Source organism: Rhopalosiphum padi, chromosome 4 (assembly GCF_020882245.1).
Source record: "Rhopalosiphum padi isolate XX-2018 chromosome 4, ASM2088224v1, whole genome shotgun sequence".
NCBI lineage: Eukaryota > Metazoa > Arthropoda > Insecta > Hemiptera > Aphididae > Rhopalosiphum > Rhopalosiphum padi.
Genome location: NC_083600.1, coordinates 23170479 through 23192418, shown reverse-complemented (window position 1 = coordinate 23192418; position 21940 = coordinate 23170479). Strand labels below are relative to the sequence as shown.

At 27.9% G+C, this 21940-nt stretch overlaps 4 protein-coding genes across 5 annotated transcripts in view; 1 reads left to right on the top strand and 3 right to left on the bottom strand.

Annotated features, from left to right (window-relative positions):
- LOC132931007 (monocarboxylate transporter 1) overlaps window positions 1-6744 on the bottom strand; it is a 59259-nt gene extending 52515 nt beyond the window's left edge. The window contains exon 1 of the mRNA XM_060997178.1: window positions 6595-6744. Coding sequence (XP_060853161.1) covers window positions 6595-6639 — 45 coding nt within the window. The 5' untranslated portion in view covers window positions 6640-6744. The remainder of the gene's footprint in view (window positions 1-6594) is intronic.
- A 6007-nt stretch (window positions 6745-12751) lies between these two features.
- Window positions 12752-15239, bottom strand: LOC132929457 (transcription initiation factor TFIID subunit 10). The gene is made up of 3 exons (XM_060994817.1): window positions 14966-15239; window positions 14828-14892; window positions 12752-13173 (listed from the first exon to the last, which is right to left on the bottom strand). The coding sequence occupies exons 1-3, from the start codon at window positions 15044-15046 to the stop codon at window positions 12966-12968; spliced, it is 354 nt and encodes a 117-aa protein (XP_060850800.1). The 5' UTR covers window positions 15047-15239; the 3' UTR covers window positions 12752-12965.
- A 1283-nt stretch (window positions 15240-16522) lies between these two features.
- On the bottom strand, window positions 16523-19558 carry LOC132929456 (large subunit GTPase 1 homolog). Of its 2 annotated transcripts, none has more exons than XM_060994815.1 (11): window positions 19365-19558; window positions 19149-19299; window positions 18911-19033; window positions 18702-18826; window positions 18211-18637; window positions 18019-18148; window positions 17733-17956; window positions 17344-17611; window positions 17066-17268; window positions 16889-16998; window positions 16523-16829 (listed from the first exon to the last, which is right to left on the bottom strand). In XM_060994815.1, exons 2-11 carry the CDS (start codon window positions 19248-19250, stop codon window positions 16730-16732), a joined length of 1812 nt encoding a protein of 603 aa, XP_060850798.1. In that variant the 5' UTR covers window positions 19251-19299; window positions 19365-19558; the 3' UTR covers window positions 16523-16729. The 2 variants fall into 2 exon arrangements, with proteins under 2 accessions (XP_060850798.1, XP_060850799.1); XM_060994816.1 differs by having other exon boundaries at window positions 19149-19264.
- Window positions 19559-19777: 219 nt separating this feature from the next.
- LOC132930404 (non-structural maintenance of chromosomes element 1 homolog) lies at window positions 19778-21168 on the top strand. The gene is made up of 2 exons (XM_060996264.1): window positions 19778-20042; window positions 20333-21168. The coding sequence occupies exon 2, from the start codon at window positions 20412-20414 to the stop codon at window positions 21066-21068; it is 657 nt and encodes a 218-aa protein (XP_060852247.1). The 5' UTR covers window positions 19778-20042; window positions 20333-20411; the 3' UTR covers window positions 21069-21168.
- The last annotated feature ends 772 nt before the right edge of the window (window positions 21169-21940 follow it).

Sequence of the window (21940 nt, the reverse complement as noted above, 5' to 3'; positions counted from 1 at the left end):
CAAAGAACTAAAGCCGCCTCTGGATACTACATATAAATATATTAGGTAATTTAAATATATGATATATTTATAATATGTTAGTGAATGTAGACTCTATATTGTAGACGTTCCTATTAGTACCTATGTAAATAAACTTAGTTATTTATATCCCGAAACTATAACAAAATAAATCATAAAATTTGAATTACTTTTATAAAACTATATTGTATATCTACCTTTAGTTTTTACCTATCATGTCCTTATATTTATTATAATTAATTAATTAAAGAAATAAACTATTTTTTATGTTTCATTTCATATATTTACTATTGATTTTAAAATTCAAACCTAAATTAAGTACAAATAAGTTAGCTTACAAGTTACAATAATCTCGGATCATTCATTTGTCGTTTTTAAGATGTTGTCAGTAAAGAAAACCGTCAACTTTCTATCCTTGAAAATGTTTACCCTCAATTTAACGCTCTATAATTGTATGAGTATCTTACGTAATTTAAATTATGAGTTGTTAAATAGGATAATAGATTATACCTATATCCTATACAATAGGTACATTGTTCGGTTAACGCTTACAATATCCGTGTCTATTTTGAAATTCTTATACATTTTACTAAATATAGTTTCTATTTATTAATTAATTTAATAGGTATTATACAGTGTACGTATTCCGTGTACTATATAAGTATATTGTAAATATAACAAATATATTAACCTATTTTAAATAGATGATTGAATAGACAAGCCAAAAAATAGTTATATCTTTAATGTTTTACAGAAAAGTTTTTTAAGACTTTATATATACTTTCATCGCATAATACAAAAACCTCAATACGTTTCTTAATTAATTCTACAGGGTATTCCTGTTTTAGTAAGATTTTTTAGATTTATATTATTTATAATATGATAAGTTATTATATACATTATACATTTTTATTTTATTTTTTTAAGTCATACATAACACAAATATATTATGTACAATGTTTGAAATGTAGATTACATATTTATACATAATTTCGTATATTATATTTATCATTTAAATTCGAACATCATATACGTGCAGAAAGATGCTGTGGACAATATTTGTATCGATTAATAAAATACAAATAAATATCGTACTTATTCAAAGTATTATATACATTCTAAAAGTGTTTGTTTTCAACTCCTTATTATATTATTATATTTTCTAATAATTATTATTAACAAGCGTATAGGTACTAAACTAATTTTAATTACGTAAGATGTAAAACTGAATGTTTATAGTATTACACGCTATTCTAAATTACTAAATAATATATAAATAGGTATCAGGTATCTAATGGCTAATACTAAAAGTTTTTGTTTAGAAGTACAGCGTTTAAATCAATAATCCGTTCTAAATAAGAGTACTGGAAATACGGAATATATGAGATTGAAAAGTGGATATTGAATTTTCTTAATTATTTTTAATTTTTAGTTATCTATACCTATAATTTGTACGATAAAAAAAACAAAATCTAAATTACAGCACAGAAAAATTAATTGATAAATATAATAAAAATATAATAGATATTATTTTTAAAATCATTTTTTCATATAATGTAACATAATAGAAACATAATACAGTGAACCCTCCCTTAACGGACACCTCTAAATAGTAGACATTTTTTGGGAAACAAGGACATTTTCACTATTTTTCTAAAGGAAAACCTCTGAATACCGGACACTCTAAATAACGGACTCTTTTATAGCATTTTAAATTTTTATTTTAATCATTTTTATCGTAAATTTGTGGAATTAGAAAATGCATTAACATACAAAATGGCTTTGTGTCAAAATACAAAATAATCTAAACTCTAAAGAAACTGCAGAATTTTTAATATAAGTTAGTTTTAATTTTTATACTATCAATTATTTTTATCTTTTTACCTTCGCATTTTTAAAAATACATAAAAATAATAAAAATAAAAATAAATTTAATTTAGTATGTATATAATATATATTGTATATGTATAAATAACTAAATGAATACCTATAAATACATTTTTAATTAAAATTTCAATTTTTTATTTTTCTAATATTATAATTCTCTCTCTAAATACCGAACACCTCCAAATAGCGGGCAAAATTTCAGCGACCGAAGGTGTCCGGTATTTAGAGGTTTCACTGTATTATTTAAAAACTATTATAAAAAAATATTATTGTCGTACCTACATATTATTTTAATTTTCTTAAATCTTGATCACAGGTTTGAGACACTTCAAACCTGTGTTCTCTCAACTCTCAAGATCAAGAATTAATATATTTTGATTATCTAAAAGATATAGAATGTTGATTTTTGGGTTTACAATGAATAATTTTAAATAACTTAATTTTAATTGATTGAAAGCAATAAACTTCAAATAAATATAGCGATTTAATATAAATACATTAAATTGTTTTTTCTCCACTATCGGGATGAAATCTATAAATTATAATATTATACACCTTTTTAAAAGTGTGTCATAAAAATATTGATAAAATTACAAAATATAATTGTTTTACTATTATAATAGTTAGATGTACCTGTAATGGAATCTTATAATTAAAAATAAACTATTTTAATTTATTTATGAGTATTTTATATAAAGAAGTTAAAACTTAACTCGTCGGTCTCGTTCCGTATTCCCCTACATAATAAGTAGGTAATAAAGTAAGAATTGAAACTTATCAAAATATTATACCCTCACTTTTAAAAACTTTATAATATTATGCTTGCAAAAAATATAATATTATTAATTACTCGTAATAATATTACGAATTACTTATTATTATAATGATTATCATATTAATCATACATTATGATCGTGTAAGAAAAAATGTAAATTATGTAAAAAATAAAAAAGTAAATACATTTTAATAATATATAATTTATATGTATACATAATTACAAATTATTCCTAAATGATTTAATTATTACAATAGTGTACTGTTTTAACATTTGTTGCATTAAACATGTATGATTTTTATCACTATTATTATGCTAATCAAGACAGAAATTCTCACTCATCCAACTTTGCCAACCCGCGTCAATCGCATAATGACGAATTTGTGTAAAGTGACACGGTGACTACAGGTAACAGGTGACATCGTAAATGCAAGTATAGAAACTAGAAATTCAAAGTAGGTGTACACGATGAATTCTAATTCTGTACTGTTTAAACTTTAATTTAATTTCTATATTATTATATTATATAGTTATATATGCCATACGCACGTGCTCAGTGACATATTTATAATATCCTACTTGATATAAGTTGAATAGTTTATTATTACATTGCCACTGACTTTTAGAGCTGTATAATTTTTTGACTAGTAATAATAGTCAATAGTTAATACAACATAATATCATACCTCACGGCCATAATATAATGCACAAAATTAACGTCAAAATACTTGTGTCGAGTATAATAACGTTATTAAAATATACAAAATGTACATATAAAAATATTAATAACACGTAATTGACGTATAATATAATAAATTAATAAACAACAGTATAACATATTCTAGGTATTATACTATTATATAGATATTAGATACATATGTACGATAGGAATACAAGCAAACGATACTCATATACATAGATATATATTCATTGGGTTAAATTATTTATACATTATACAGGGGGATTCACTAAGTAAGTTCACCTCCATTTTTTAATTTAATAATTAATTAATTAAAACTATTATACTTGGAATGTTTAAATATACTTAAAGACAATACTGAAATGTTTTTTACTACTTCAGGAGTGTTCAGGTGTTTAGTGTGATACAAACTTCTATTACCCTTCTTTACTGATAATTATTTACTTTTCATTAACTTATAGAATCAGGAATAAGCTTAAAACTTGCTCGGTGATGTATTGTTTCATTAAAAAAAATCAAGTTAATTGGGTAAGTAGTTTCAGAGAACATGTGTGAGGCGCAGGCATGACTATAATATTTCCATATTTTTATTTATTTCATGTATATAGAATTGATAGGTAAATATTAATAGATTAATGCACATTTTTAAAATTTTAGAATTACTTTAGCTCTCATATTATTCAAAACCATCAGGTAACTTTATAAGTCATAGAGACATAGAGATTTATTATCCTTAGAACACAAAGCCAAAAAACTCAAAATAATAAATATACTAGTTCAAATTTTTATTTTGGTGCGTCAACATTTTCAGAAGAATATTACCCATAAAATAATTTACAGCAAAATAAGAGACCTCATTTGACAAACTTGAGTTTGTAGTTTGTATCGCCACAGGACACTCTTTACCTACTATTCATTCCTTAAATGGTACAAAAAATCTTTATAATTTTAAAATATATTTAAAAATATTAAAAATCAAAATTTGAATTAATTTATTATAAAATTAAAAACATGGTAGTAAGCAAGCTTAGTGAATCATCCTGTATATATCATGACATCGAGTAAATACATAACACGCGATAATGTGTCGAGTATGCATATATATTATGTACTCTATATTATAGAGAACAATAATTATATATTAAATGTCTCTAGTCACGAATCTGTCGACCGACACGCATCATTGAAGCAGCTCATTTTATTTACGAGTGGGTTGCAAATGCTCATGATTTATGGCCACCGTGAGTGACAAGTATTTAACAATCCCGTAGCGGTGTTCAATCACGCTGCAGCGGAAATACCGCGCACACACGTCGCCAAGTTTTCCCGCGATTACTCGTGTGGGTTTTAGGTATATGATAATACATAAGGACCTTTCAACACAAGACGCCGATTTTCACACACGCGTGACGCATGCACAATTTATTATACCGAACCGGGATAGATTTTAATGGAATATTTCATACGGAGTCTTTTTATCATATTATAATTATGTATTGTTACAGATTTATGTATTATTATGATTTATAACATTTGGCAAAGGTGTATAATAATATAAATATATAATTTATGAAAGCATCACGTCATAATATATAACATTTAGGAAGAAAAATAATCTAAAATTCTGTCGTATATATTATGTATAATGTAATAATATAGGTTATAATATTATAGTTGTATACCTTGCGTGCGTTTTTCACGCATAATTTAAGGGGCGTAACTTAGTTGTGAAATATATAAAGTTGACCAAAAAACCAACAAATAAACTTTGTGCTTGGCCTCGTGGCACAAAAAAACGACAATCAGTCTCAAAAGATGAAAACTATGTATAGAAAACCTGAAGAACTTGTTCTGCTGAGTAATACTTGTCAGAGGTAACTCGAACGTTGGGTGTATTAAATTGTAATTCAAAGATAAAACATTGTATACGTAAAATGATATACTAAGAGGAGACGGTTTAAAATTTTTTTTTTTAAAATAATGATTACATCAATTTATCTATATAAATGTATAAAATATATTGAATTATTTGTATTACGATACCCAGTATCGGTGGAATAGCATCTGCGTGATAAACATAAAACAGAGGATAGAATAATATAATATTATAAATACATGAGTAGCGTGGAAAATAAAAACGGCATAATATCTGCGCACTCTGTCTTGGTACGACTGTACTTAGCGCATATGTGCATAATAACATTATAGACATTATACTATATAGATGTCCCGTTAATCGATGATGGACCTTGTGAGGTATTGTGAGGTCAGCTGAATCACAATGTTTTTTAAGTTTTTTGACCCCTATTTTGACATGACTATGTAAATTACAATAAGAGTATACGATTTAAAGTTTGAACAAATACAATAAGTATTAAGTACAATAATAATCATTTAAAAATTATACATAGATGATAGAACTAGGATTCTTTTGAAATTGTATAACAATATGGTATCATCACACTTTATAGAAAGATAATTATAAATAATACAAAACATACAAGCTATATAATAATACCAGTAATACCACTATAATATATTTGGTAGGCATTTAGTCAACATGAATATTGAATTTTCATTCGACGGTTGACAATAAAAGAAATTATTTTTATTTTTTGTATATCTAACTTTAAATTTTAATCATTGGTGGTGAGATTTTGTTTTATATTTCTATTACTACTTCATACACGGTTACAATCAAGTTGGCTCCCACCTACCACGATTACACGATTGTTATAATTATTACGGAAAAATTTCAAATTGGCCGTTGAATTCGCTCCACAAACCGTAAAATAATATCATTCAATAATCGATTCTTAAAAAAGCTCTGTTAAATAATAAGCTATAGGTTTTTACGATATTTTAAGCGAGTTTTGATCATTTTTTTACCGTAATAATTTGTTATAACTTATTATAATTTGAAATAGAAAATGTTTGCTCGGCGAATCAGTTATTTATTTGATCTACAAACATTACAATACAATAATTAGGTACCTATAATAGCGGACGAAGTAAATTTCAAACGAATAACGAGCGATTTTCATACACACGTGCTATGTATAATACATAAATAAGAGTCGGTTGGTGATGTTAGCCGCGGGTGGAGGCCTCCCGCGAGATAGGCTGACCCGCCAGAACTATAGGCGAAGTCGCACGCGTACGTGTACGACAATACTATAATATATAATAATGCGTTCTATGAAATAATACTCACGGCGAGTTCGAATATGGGCCTACTGCTGCTCTTGTTGGGCGCCATGCGGCCGTCGTCGTAGCGTCCGTAGCCGACGGGCGGCTGGCGGTCCGCGGTCACGGGCGCCGCATTGTATCGTCAAGCGTTACGCGCGCGGGCCCGGCACTAGTACACTTGTGCTGCAGACACTATGCCGCGCGCGTCCGCCACGGGGTGGCCACGGTGTGCGGCCGCTGGGCGCGTGCGTGCGTGCGGGGCCGTGTGTTCGCCGCGCGCGCGTGTGTGTCGTGATTGCGCAACGCCGCCGCCAAGGCACTACGGATTGACTAGGCCCGCGCCGCCGTAACGCGACGTACTCGGGATCAGAGGTCCGCGACGACGCCACACCGCGTACGAAATATGGCGCGCGACCGTCGGCGGCCCCGTGCGGGCGGTTAGCGCGCAGCTGACGTGCGCCCCCGGCTGACCTCGATTACGCACGCCGCGGTCGGTTCAGGCTCGTTCTCGAAAGTGTTGTTGTGTGTAGACTGTAGGTACACGACCCACGACCCGCAGTGGACGTGGACGACAGCGTTGGCGGCGGTGGTGGTGACCCATCGCTGCGTGTTAGGAAAAAAGGTCGGCGGCAAAATAAGAACATTGTCGAATAATTCTTGAATTATATAAAAGTCGAGCATTTATTATCTCGAAAACCCTCAAAGTCCATCTGAGCTAAGTAGGTTATTGCAAGTGACGTGGCATTATTGTATGAAGGAGTTAACGCTTTGTATATGTAGTATATATCAGATTACACCTGCAGGTTTATTGATGAACGATTAGATTTGCTTTGGTTAATGATTTGTGTAATATGTCTTTACTGATGCAAACCATTGCAGGTTTTCAATAGATTTGTTTTCTTTCTTGATTTTTAATCAAGTAAGTATGGTAATTAAACTGAAAAATGTCTGAATTTTTAAAACTTCAAGAATTTTTGTTATTTAGGAAAATTATAAAAATGTAACTCAGTTGTAGGTAACGAGTAGGTGGATAATTAAGCTAGCTTTAACATAAAATATTAATGAGAGAGGTCCGAAATCACACCCTGCAAGCGGTATAACGATTTGAATCCACAAAAACGTCGGCGTGAACAGTCCCGAAATTTCTATTTTTTAACTTTTCTCCAAAACTATTATAGCTAAAAAGTTGGTCGATAGCTCATTAAAAAGGGATTATCAAGTAGATACAAGAGATTAAAAATTTTCAAAAAAAATTATTCAATTTTTCACAGTTCAAAAAATAGTTATTTTTTGTTAGATTTTCATTTAACGTGGTAGATTATCGAAACTGGAGAACGGATTTTCTTATTTAGGGTCTTGTTAGATTCACATTGGCTAGAAGAAGTGCTGTGAAGATTTTCAGAACTTGATCTTCAATCGTTAACTCACTATAAAACTGAAAAACATAAAAAAAACGCCCAATAAAATATGTTTTAATTTTTTTTGAAGCTTTATTTTTTTTTTTTATTAACTTTAAAAGAAAAAGTTCTGAAAATCTTCACTGCACTTCTCCTAGCAAATGTGAATCTAACAAGACCCCAAACAACAAAATCCGCTCTCTGGTTTCAGAGATCTATCTCACTAAATGAAAATGAAAATAAAATACATTATACATATACATATTGCATATAATTAATAAATTTCTAAAAATTGAAAATCAAGAAAGTTTACATGCCGATCTCTGACTTGACAAGCGTTTTTCTTTAAGTCCTGAACATTTTTTACATATAAGAGTAAAAACCCGTGTTTGTGCGATTGCCGTTTAATGTTAATAATTGTTAATTAATAAAATTACTAAAATAATTAAAAATTATACAGCTATAATTTATCTAAAAAAAAATTATTGTTACTTTTGACTTTTAGGCATCAATGACATTTTGATTTTATGTGTCAACCGATGAACCTCGATGAATGGATGAATATATGAAAACAATTCGTTTTAGTCAATTGTATTATTATGATCAATCCTTAACTGATATTGTTAATTAATAATTATTAATACGGAATTTATTATTATTTAGTTATTACTTAACTTGAAAACATATAATCAATAAATTAATAACCACTAATCAGCAATAAATGTCCAATAGACAATATAATAAGTAAATAAGTAATTTATTTTTGCGAACTGCTCGTGAAAGCTTTTAACTTTTAATGCATATAGTGCCCTATATGAGTTATCTTAATCTAAAAAAGGATCTATCCTAATTCCTGAACAACGTTTTATTTAGTCAAACAATTAATTTTACAAACTTCTAACATTTTTTACATTTTTTTCAAAGATATATTATTGAATTTTATTCTTGCTTTGTGTGTTGTATGTATAATCTTCTTTCTACAATCCAATAATAAGCTAAAAAAAAGTATAAAGTTAAAATTTGGAGATCACGTGTTAGGTATTTAGGCATCATAAATAGCATAAATATACTATCGTCAATTACCTATGGCTTTTAAAATATTTAAATACTGTAATTTAAAATCCAAAGTTTACGTATATGATAAACTGATATGAATTATCAGTGGCGTGTCCAGCACGAAATAATTGGGTAGGCTAGTTTTTTCTGTAGTGTGTAAGTGTGTTTATATTGTTTATAACTATAAGGGAAGATTTGTCCTATCACATGATAGATATGGGTATGATAATAATATTCAATAATAAACATTAGTAACATTTTTATTTTTGATAAAAAAAAACCAAACAGTCAAATAAAAATTGGGTATGCTCGGGCCTAGTCGGCCTAACCTGTAAACACGCCACTAAAATTATGTACATAAGCATTTAAACTTAAAACATTTTAGCTGTGAGCAGTGGACAAATACTTGGCAAGGTTCTAAACTTCTATCCTCTAGCTGAAATTTCAATTATTCACTACACTTTTATGAGTTGTGCCTTGTTTAATAATAACGTATTTTGGATTTTAGATTTTTATTCGAACGTTTATCATTGTTTTCAGTTTTCCACTATATAAATTAATCATTTAGCTTAAAATTATCTCGTGTCGTGACTTGTGATCTTCTTTAATATAACAAATTGTAATAGTTACTTAATTATTATTAATTAAATCATTCATATTGTTTAGTACAACATTATTAACCCGAGGCGGACCGTAAATAATTAGTACTCATTGTACCTACCGCTTTACAATGACAAGAATTTCGAAAATGATTTTGGATCCAGTATTTCACACATGCAGGCGCGAGCGCAGGAAAAAATTTCTGTGGGGTTTTTTAAAAAAAATGTACATAAATATCATACTATTCATTTGTAGGTCAGGTAATTTATTTTTTGTTCCTGATATTTCGGAGGAGTTTTAAACAATTTAAACCGCCTCTCCCCTGTGTTTGTGCCTGCACACATGTAATAACGTGCTATAGAATATAGATGTAATTACTGTTGAATATTTGGATTAAAATCATTCCTTAACAATTAAACATTTGCACTAAACTATGTTTAATAGATTATTTAATGGATTATTCAGTATTCTTACACGTGCGCACGACCGCGTAATCCGCATAATATATAACGTGCTGGTGCTGCATTGAGGTGGAAGTCGCCAACCGCGGTATACTAAAGGCAAATGTCAGTCCGCGTACCTTTTTTATCTGGCTCGTGATACATTTTCAAATTACTTTATAACATTTAAGCGTTTATCTGCATTCTGTATTTTATTTTACTATGTTTTTTATCATTAAAACATGTCATAAATATAAAAAATAAATGTTAAATTTACCTTGTTTTTGCTTTCTGTACTCTCTGGCCCTCTAGATTTTTAAGTTCTAATAATTGGCCCTCTAGTTTGAGTTGCCTATCATTGCGATAGACGATAGATAATGGACATTAGGTATCATAATTCATCACTATTTGAGACTTCGAGAGCGAGTTTGGTCAAGGCAAATTTAGGTAAAATCTCAGCCTTCCCTAGAATTTATATCTAATTTCCTCCTGCAGTGATGGTTGTGGCAGTACTATGTATATATCGCGGTGCTTATAATTCGACGAATACCACAATATATTTTAGGTTTTGGGTATTATTATAAATTAATATTATATATATATATACAGTTTAACTGACAACTACTGTAAGCAACTCTTACAGTCCCCCCCCCCGAGTTCATAATGATTAATTAGGTACTTAAAACGATGCATTATGGGCCCATATACATATTATATAGTTTTTGACGGTGACACAAAAATCGAGATAATGAAAATAAAAATAGCAGCCCGCGCGTTGAAATATCACCCTGTAATGCAGCAGTTGCCAAGCGCCGCCAGTTGTTATCGGGCTCTACGTACCAGTATTTTTTTTAAACAAATACTGATGAGCGATGGCCGGTGGCTTTATCTTTATGTGTTGTTTATAAAACGAATTACTATACTCTAGAAGGCACGATTCCAACGATCAATAAGAATAACACACTGCGCGTATTTGCGCTTCACTTTTGCCATATTATTTCTTATTTTATGTTCTTCATTCAAGGAAATAAATGTTATTTTTCATTTCTTCCACACACACCGTGCCTATTCTTTCTTCACAAGTTCAACGCCTCAACATTATTGTACAATGACTACAATGTGAGAAATACATTTTGTTGTGACAGCAACCCTAAGTATTAGGTATCCGCGAATGTTTAACTACCTACCGATAAATAACCGCTATAACCGTATTAAATATTAATGCTTTCAATGTTCAATTGTATAATATCCCACAATGATGAGTATTTGTTAACCCGTGTACCTATATTACAAAATATGTCGATATTACGCAAGGTTTATAGTGCAATAGATTTTACTATAATTTATAGAGTATTGAGTGATACCTATAATGATATGTTATTATGTTGTAATATAATTATTATTTTTAATTTAAATCGGTATCAGATATCAATACATTCAGTTCAGTGTTATAAAGTACTTTGAGTAAAACTGTTAAAGTATTCAAATACTTTTTATTCTTTTTAAATATATTTATACCTAGTTCGTGTGTTTTATCTAAATAATTTTCATAAACATTTGTATTTGAAACTAAATATTTTTTAAAATGTAAAAGCTGTTAGGTTTATTATAATATTATTACACACTGGTAGAGATGGATATCCATTTTATAAGTTCAATAGTACCCATTTTTCCAATCATAAAATTAACCTGGAAATGAAACAGTATGAAATATGTTTCAAAAACAGGGTCTGGTATAAAAGTCAGTTATAATTTTACAAACAAACAGAGATAAGCAAAAATTATTTTTTGTTGTGAATTACAAATACCATGCCATTTTACATTACTGGTCCAGTCAACTGGGTTCTAAAAAACAAAATAATACATTATTTAATATTGTTCAAAATCATGTTACTTAATACATCACATATTCTTCACAAAAAAATCTAGTTAACGATAAAAATGTCTTCTATTCAGTATTCAGTATACATACAAAAGGAAAAGGTTAATATAAGTACTGCAGGAGTGAAGACAATAATAATATCTACAGAAGAGATTGTCGATTGAATATAAAATATATAAATATATAACCAAATGAGGTAGGTTATTAATAATACTAATTTCAACAATACTATTTACCGTGTAATAACATGATAGCAAACATAAATATACCAAAATACCTAGTTTACGTTATTCAGTTCGTTTGTCACCTGGCACCCACGCGTACTACGCGGAGTATACGTCATTATAGCGCGCGGCGCCATATTTTATGACGGGCGGATCGACTTCATCGTTTATCCATTACACTAACGCTAAAAATATATAAAAGCTTTCTTGTCACACGTTTTACGATCTTCAATTTGTATCGTAAAGTTAATACTTGTAGTGATACTGTTAAAAAGACTAAAAAATGTCATTTAAAATCCAAAATGGCGGACACTTGAAGGGATGACGCATTTTTTTTTGGTTAATCGGGGCCCCAAGACTAAACTTTTTTCCAAGTTTCAAAACTTTATTATTTTTTGCAAGGTAATATAACAAATTGATTGGACTATTCTCGGTTTTAGACACAATGTGTAATAAATGCATGGCATTCTCCATTGTTGACACAGTGATGAGTTACAAGAAATTTTTCGATAGAACCCATATATTTTTATAGTACAGTCATATTGTATCATTTTTAATTTTCGATGAATATATAACACATAAATTAATTAATTAAATTAATTTATTTTTATAAAAATTATATAATATCTAGAAGTTTAATATAGTTTTTAAATTATTATCACATTATTAAATAATGTTTGTGTTAGATAAAGGAGAACTTTTTAAATACACCGTAGAGATTTGAAAACAATTTTTAATTAAAGACTTAAAGTGGTGATGAATTGAATATTTTTAATTAAGTACAATTAATAGAAAACTTAAACAAAATATGGAGGCTTTCGAACAATAATTCCATATTCGTTGAGTGCTGGTGCTAAATCTTCCATAGTTAATGTGAATTTACGGTCTTTAGGAACTTTTCCAGATTTAGTTGGCAAGGTAGCCAAACGCACTTTACAATGTTGCAATGCATCGTTGGCTATATCAGCAATAAATTTCTGAGAAGCAATTGATATCAAGCGAACTCTGAAATAAATAAATAAATGCATATACATTTATAATTGAAAAAGTATAATTTAAGTTAAAAGTAAAGTAATTTTTTATAGAGTATAATTGAAATTAATTTAACTATAATTTGGTTTTATATTCACTAATCCACCTATAGTTGGTTTTTCCTGTTATAATTTTATATAATAGATAATATTTGATAAAGAACAAAAAAAAAACGTATCATTCATTGTTAAATTGACAGTACCTATATATATTTCAATTCAAACATTTTTGGTTTTTATATTTAAATTCAAAAATTAAAAATCATATAGTCTTGAAATCTTCATTAAAATATTATTTATAAGTTTATTATCAATATAATCTATTGCAAATACAAAAAAAAATTGTTTTGCATCTGTTGAAATTTAACAGAATTAAATCAGTGTTAAATAATATAGTATAATATTTGTTACTAGATGAGTTTTCAAGTTTTGTTCGGGATAAATTAATAAAAAAAATCAAATCAAAATGCCTACATAATAAAATAAAAATTTTGTTCCAAAAGAAATTAAATTAAATTAATAAATTTACTCGTTTAGTAATAATAATTTCCTATCATAACAATCTACATTATAAGTAGCTGATTAACAAATCTTTAACCAATGTTTTTCTCTCATTGGACTGAGTATATTTACTTGTATTTTTAATATATGTTTATCAATCATCAACTTTATAATATATTGCTTAAATAATATTATATAATTAGTTTATAAAAATATTATAAAAATGTAAGAACCTTAAACTATTAATATGTTACATGTGTTTGATTAATTTGTTCAATATTTGTTAACAAAAACTTAATTTCTTAATAACTAACAATATAAAAAATAATTCAATTCAAAGTTATTTTAAATTTTAAAAAAGAACATGGAATTAGGCCAATTAGGGTGAAAAGCTTAGATACATGATGAATACAGCAAGTGTTTAAATGTGGGGGCTAAAGATTACTCACATCAAATTTATAATGGTTAAGAGGACGTCATACCTGCATGTTGTCTTCGTCTTACAAACATAAAACATAGCAAATTTGTATTCAGCAAAATAAATTGTGTGCGGTTAGCATTAATATTAGAGTCAATTTATCTATTACCTAGTGCATCTTATAGGCTTTTATTGATATTTAAATTTTCAAATGAGTTGTTATAGTCATGTAAAATATTAACTTTAAAATGCTCATAACTCACTTTAATATTAAAATATCAAAAAAATCTGAGATGCCCTAGAAAATAGTGTTACCTTTAAGTTCAATAATAAGTAAATCGACTCTAATATTAAAACTAACAGCAATTATTTGATTCTGTATACTATTCTAACTTTTGTTCATACCACAAGACTCACAACATCGTTTGACCAGTGAATCTTAACCTTTCTGAGGCCCTATGTCACCCATATGATTTTTGACAACCCTTTTTTATGATAATTACAAATGTTTGCTATTTTAAGTATGAGAAAGATTAATTATTGGCAACACCCAGGTTGAGAATCGCTGGTTTAGACTATTGGAAAGTGTAATACAAGTAATGAATTTCATCAAAGATTTGTTGATATGGCAAATAATGAGTAATAAAGGTATAAAATAAGGTAAGCATTTTAGGATAAATACCAATGTCCTGTGTAATCAATAACTTACATTCGAGGGTCATTTGTTTCAAATCCAGCTTCTGAGCATATAGATGACGTAATAGAATCAGGTATCTGTAAATATAAACTCAAATTAATATTTAATACAGTAATTAAAACGATTATTTAGGTAGCGTTGAATTCTTACGGTGGGACTATAGTCTTGGAGTTGAACAATTACATCAGATATCGACAACGTTTCTTCTGCAACCGGCATCTTACATATCATGTCCCGTTAAACAGTTAAAAACGTAAATTTAATGTCTATTGGTTTTGACGATAAACATTCAAATCATACGATTACAAACTCCGATTGAACTCGAAGTTACCAAAACAAATTAATTGGAACTGGATTATTCTACGATTTTAGTATTGTACTGAATTATACTATTTCGAAAATGTACGAAATAGTTATCACTAAAATTGAAAATTCTCAATGATAAGCGACCAACCCGAACAAGCAGCCAAATCGAAAGTTACGGATTGATGAAGTTGTACACTTCGCTAGATGGCGCTAAAAACGTTATTAATATTTCGATAATTTGCTATAATAATAAATAATAATTTATTGCGATTTGTAGGTTTGTAACATAAATTAACTAACAAAGATATATATTTAAATATTTGATCAAGAATTAAGATGTATAATTGTTTAATATCTTAGTTCGTGATTTGCATGAACCATGTTAATTATAATACCTTATAAATAATAAATTATGTATATACTATAAGTGCCAGTCCCCAACTAAAAAATATTCTTAATTCATTGTCATAATTTTATTTATAAGCGTTTAAAATTAAAATTTTTATGTAACTCATCAACATTAATTATAAAATTTGGTATGATAGTCCTGGGAGGGAAATTATTCTTATTACTGTAAATGAAACAAATGTTAAATGGCATATACATTTTTTTTATTAGCGATTGAAGTTTAAATTTTTTGATATTTTTAAATTTATTCTAAATTACAATTTTTATTGTTTTCCATTAATTTTAAAAACTTAAATCATTCTATAAATCAGTGGTCTTCAACTGGTGGGTCACTTAAGATTTAAAATTGGGTCGCGATAAATCTCCTTTTTAGCAGTTTAAGTAATTTTAGCCTTTTTTACAAAGCTTACATGGGTTGCGAGTCTATAAAGGTTAAAGACCACTGTTATAAATAATTAAATATTAAAAAATTATCTCGATTAAACAAAGCTATTTCTAGATATTTATAATTTTTGAATTTTATTAGATTAAGTGTTGATAAAATTGTTTAGGATTTGATACTTTTGAGCAAAATCTATTCCTAACATAGAAGCAAAAGTGAAAATTATTTTAGAAAGATAGGTACAATGTACAAAGATGTGTATAATACATAGTAGTAATAAAATATAAGTTATAATTTTCTAATTTTGACTCATATTTCATAGGTACATATACAAAAATGCCTAATAAGTAATATTATTTTTATGTAGACTGTAAAATTAATGAAAATAAATATCAATTTAATCAAAGAACCAAAATCAAGGAAATAACCCTACTTAACCCTTCAATAATAAAACAAAAAATCATAGAAGAAAAATAAAGATTACCAAATACCAGATACCAAATTGCAGTTTATACTTTTATAGATTTATATTTTTATTAAATATTTGAGTTTTTAATAAATTCATTAGAGCACAAAATGTACAGACAAAAGACAAGGTTGATGATTGAAAATTAACGGTGTTAAAACAGTTTATTGAATAGGTTTTAAAATAAAAGCAATTTTAAATATTTACACTATTCTTTTTTTTTTTTAATTTTTGGCCACTGATCGTTAATGTACATATTTTTAAAAAGAAAAAAAGATTACGGTAATGGTCTTGTGTTTCAATATGTAACTTATCACAATTAAAATATATACTAAAAAAATAACAATGAAATTCATATATCAAGATGTCTAAATTGGCGTCTTAACTTTTCGTGTTTGTTCCTTTTTTCTTTATGGTTCTTCCATGGTTTGGATGTATTTTGTTGAGCTTGACTATGGAATAAAGAAAATTTATTAAATAAGCAAAACATAATAAGTTGCTTACAACATACTTATTAATACTGCCCATTATATCCATCTTTTTCATGCCTTTACTGTGTGCACCCATGGTTGTTTTTTTAAAAAACGTATTATCTAAATCTGAACCAGATGCAACATTTGGCTGAAAACAATATTTGAATGTGGTTAATAACATATAATTTTTTTAAAAATATTTTTTTCAAATGAACCTTGAGAAGAATGTTTTCAAATGGTGTAAATGTTTTTGTTGCACGATTTTCTTCAGGTGGTGGGAATGAATGAAATTTTTTCTGATCAACTTCTGGTGGAGCAATACAGAACAATAGCCGTCCATTAACATAATGCTTAAGTATTACACGAGCTGCTCTAGAACCATCTGGTTGTCCGTTAGCTGTCATGTATCCTCGACTACCTAAAATTGGTTAACATAAAAAATACAATTGTTACATTATATATCAAGCCAAAAATTAGTTGGTGATTAAATTACATGCATAAGCATTGAGAAATTCATCAGCTGTGGGCGGTCGGTTTGGATCCTCGCCTTCTAATGGTTTTGTCACCATAATACTAAACTGATCTTCTAATATGTGTTTTGGTATTTGTGAACAGATTATATTTACAGGGGGCCTGTGATCCCGCATCTGATCGATGGGAAGAATACCATTTATAATAAGGTCAGCTTTTGTAAACACAAAACTAGGCATAACTAAGCCTGGACAATCGCATAACATCAATTCCTTATCAACAAAAAGTGTCTGAAAAAATATCAATTATAAATAAATATTAATACAAACTTTCTAAATCCTTAAACAATAAAACAACAAAAATGTATAATATATTAATCTAATTTAATGAACTATGGTTTAAATATAATACCTGAAAATGTTTTGTTTTTCCTGGAGTAGAAGATACTGACACTTTCTTATTGACAAGAAGGGTATTGATTGTTGAACTTTTACCAACATTAGGATAACCTACTAATCCAATAGTAACTAATTCATCAGACAAACGTTTATTATTTCCATGAATTGTCTTAAATAGAGTGATTAATTGTTCTTTTGTTAATAGCTTTGAAGAATTTTTGAACTTAGGACATTCATCTAAACATAAATAAGTTTAACAATTTTGGTAAAATGGTTTTAACTAAAATAAAAGAATTTACCATCTACATCTCCAATTACTTCTTCTTCTTCATCAGTTTCATAATCTGAACTGTTCCACTCATCTTCATCTTCATCTTCATCTTCTTCTTCTTCTTCTTCTATTTCTTCTTCTTCAGCTACTTTTTCAACCTAAATGAAACAACTTAAGTATACAAAACAGAAACAAACAAATCAAAATGTAGTTAACAAACCGTTTCATTAGCATCTTCATTTCCTTCTTCAATAGTTTCTTCACTTTGCTTAGCAGAATAAAAAGCAACTGTAATAGCTCTGGAGTCAAAATATTTTGCCCAGTATTTACGTTGTTGAGCAGTCAATAAGTCAGACTTATTCAACAACAATAAATTAGTTTTATTTGTATCCACTTCTTTTGAATATTTCTCCAAGTCTTCACAATAAAATAATAATGGGTTGCGAGCATCCACAATCTGAACTAATACATCACTTCTCTCAACAACTCTCCACAATTGTCTCCAAAAGCCCAAGTTTTTTTCATAAGGAGTCAACACCAAGCCCTGTTCTTCCTGAAGTTCGGCCAATTTGCGACGCCATTCTAAGAAATTATGCCTTTCTTTTGATTCTAAGTCTTCGGCAGTAGTTTTGTCATCCCACTCAGGTCTATAAATTTAAGAATAAAAAATTGTATTTGTTATGTTTGCTTAAAATGTATATTAGATCATACCTTCGGGGAATTTTAATGAAATGTTTAAATTCTTTATGGGACTTTTCAATCTTTGACCGTTCTTCATCAGTCAAAGTACCAACCATTCGACTTTCGGGCACAAATTCAACATTTAACTTTTCAGCCTAAATACATAAGTGATGAATTATAGTAATAATAGATATATATATATAGACATAAATAATTTATATTTAGTCATGGTTACTTACTGTAAATTCAGTTCCTGCCAATTCTGCTGTGGACAAAAACTCTTCAAAAGAACTCTGTTCTGTTACAGACTGCAAATTGAGTCTTCCCCAGTCATATCCATCAGCTAAATCAGATGTGTGAAGCTATAACAAAATATATAAACAATTATTTCTCACGAATATCAACCAAACATAATATTATGATAATTTAATTATTTAAATAATTTGACGGCAGAACAATAATGAGTGTTATACTTACAAATGAGTCAGCATTCAGTGTCTTTTTACCACGACCAAACCTGTCTTTGATTAACGCACGGCCAAAATTATGACTAGCTCCTCCTTTCTTCTTACCACCCATCGCGGAATTGTCAACTGGATAGAGCGATAAAAGTCGATGTTAATGAAAACTATGTAGGAACGAAAAAATATAAATTTATTTATTTAAAACATATGGCTAATGTTTAATGTCTACCTTTTACTTAATCCTTTATCTTAAAATCTCATGCAATAGGTAAAAACTATAAGTGCATAATAATTAATTAAACTCAAGTTTATTAGAATTATTATAGTACATTAATACAATAGAATAAATATTATATAGAAGGGCCATGAACATAGCTGAGCATGGCTAAAATAAATGAATGAACATAATATTTTTGTTGATAAATGATAATAGTATAATAACTTATACAAAATATAATAAAACTTCACGTGTGCTATGCTCCTATCAAAAAATTAATCACTACGTCTTATTGTATGACTACAAACACATTTAACCTTGGTTGTTACCATGATACAAGTTGAGAATGTTATCAACTATACCATTTATATACTTGAAGGTCGGTGTTCTGCGGTAAGTGGGTAAGCCCGTTTGCTTTTATCATTGTTATTGTTTTTACGCGGGACGAATTTAGTGAATTTACCCATATTTTCATGTACTTACTATTAATACTATAAATTATAGTACTTGTGTACTGAGTAGTTGTGTCTCGATTTCTCAAGTTTCAAGTGTTGAATTATAGTTCATTAGTTTATGGTTTTTATAATATTTCATTTTAAATAAAATATTAAATTCCTATTGAAAATCAAAATAACGTTATTTGATTTTTACTGTCAATTCCCTGATATAGAGACAAAACATTGTTTAATAGTGAGTAAAATCACATGATTGTATTTGTTTAAATTGTATACATCGAACATAAATTAATCAAAAAAAAAATAAATGTATTACTTACATACTCGTAAGTCGTAATATGTTTTCATTTTGTTTTAAAGTATATTATTTTTTTTTTTGTATTCATTTTTGAACTGTATAGTTTTTAAAAACGGTTTCTTTTTTCATTGTATCTTTGTATCGCCCAATGTTTATGTTCGTTGTTAAGTTCATTAAATATACTATATGATTTTTAATTGTTTTTATTTGTATTGTTGCTTCTATAGAATACTGAATAACAATTTGAATTGAATTTATCCTACTGCAGTTGCTGACGTTTTACTTCTTATTCAAATCTATTCAATAATGGCATACAATAATAAGCATAGAAGATTTTTACAATATTTCATGCATGAAAGAATGGTTTCCGAAAATGATGCTAAAAAGGTGAATGAAATTATTTTTCCTGAGAAAATAATTGATGATGTCATTGAACTAATTAACATTAAAATTTCTCCACTTGAATTCAAAATCAACAAAGTGGTATGTGAACAAAATGGCAATGTAACCTATGTATTCATCGCTACGTTTCTTGATGATTTCAATATCAAACCGGATCCAAGTAAAATAAACTTTGGTAGACTTGTTAATCATATTATTGCTTCTGGTGGATCAGTAACTTACGATGAAATTATGACATCTTGTAAGACTATATCTGATACTCAGTTGGATAACTTTTTTACATCAAAATATTTGATTGCTGACGAAGACAAAAATATATATTTATCACCATTGGCCATCAGTGAATTGGAAGGGTATTTGACAGACAAATTTCAAGACAAAAGATGTATGGGTTGTTTGAGTATTGTTGGACATGGTATCAAATGTCCTTCATGTGATAAGTTTGCGCATGGGCATTGCTTGACTGCATATTTTAATAATGTGGGTAGCAAGAAATGTCCTAAATGTTCTAACACATTAAATATTAATTGGAACTCGATAACAACAGTTAATAAGTTATGATAAATGTATTTCATATTTGAATATTATTGTATTTACTTTATGAGTATTATTTAAGTGGCAATACTATAGAATCTAATTTTTTTTTTGTCTAACATGGAATTTATTAAACATTTTAAATACTAAAATGTTTTAATTCTTAGATCACATAAATGTATGTTTTTAAATTTGTTACATTTTATTGCATATAATATTTTATTTTAAATTTTAGTGCTATTGCGTAAAATTGGTTGTTCTTTGTACACAAATAGATAGTTACTATAAATTTAAAATTAAATATAGTAAGCTATTAGCTAATAATTATAAATATTCTAAAAAAATTGTTAAATTAAAATATGTCTTAAATTAGGTGATATTTCAATTACATAAATTTATAATTTTCTAAAAAAAAATTAGTATGGCAGAATTTACAAGTGTTTAAATAAGTGTATAATTATTAAAAACTGACATAAACATATTATATCATGTTTGATGAATGACTATTGTATATTTATTAGTATAAATTAAATTAAATTTATTAGTACAATATTAACATATTATATTACATTGTATTATTACCAACATATTCACAAATGATCAAAATATATTTCTTGTGTTCATTTTTACATTATTATGCAATATTATAACAATATACAATGTAATTTTTTTTATATAAAGACATTAAATATAATGTAATGTATAATTAGAGCGTATTGTTCTTAAATTTCATTTATAAAATGTGTAACATTGTGTATGGTTTATTATGCACAATATATTATTAAAATGTTGAGTACAAAAATATAAATAATATTTTTAACAATTATTATGAAATCTTTATTTTAAGTTGATTATTAATACTTATATTAAAGTGTAGTTCATTGTATTTTATGAGAATG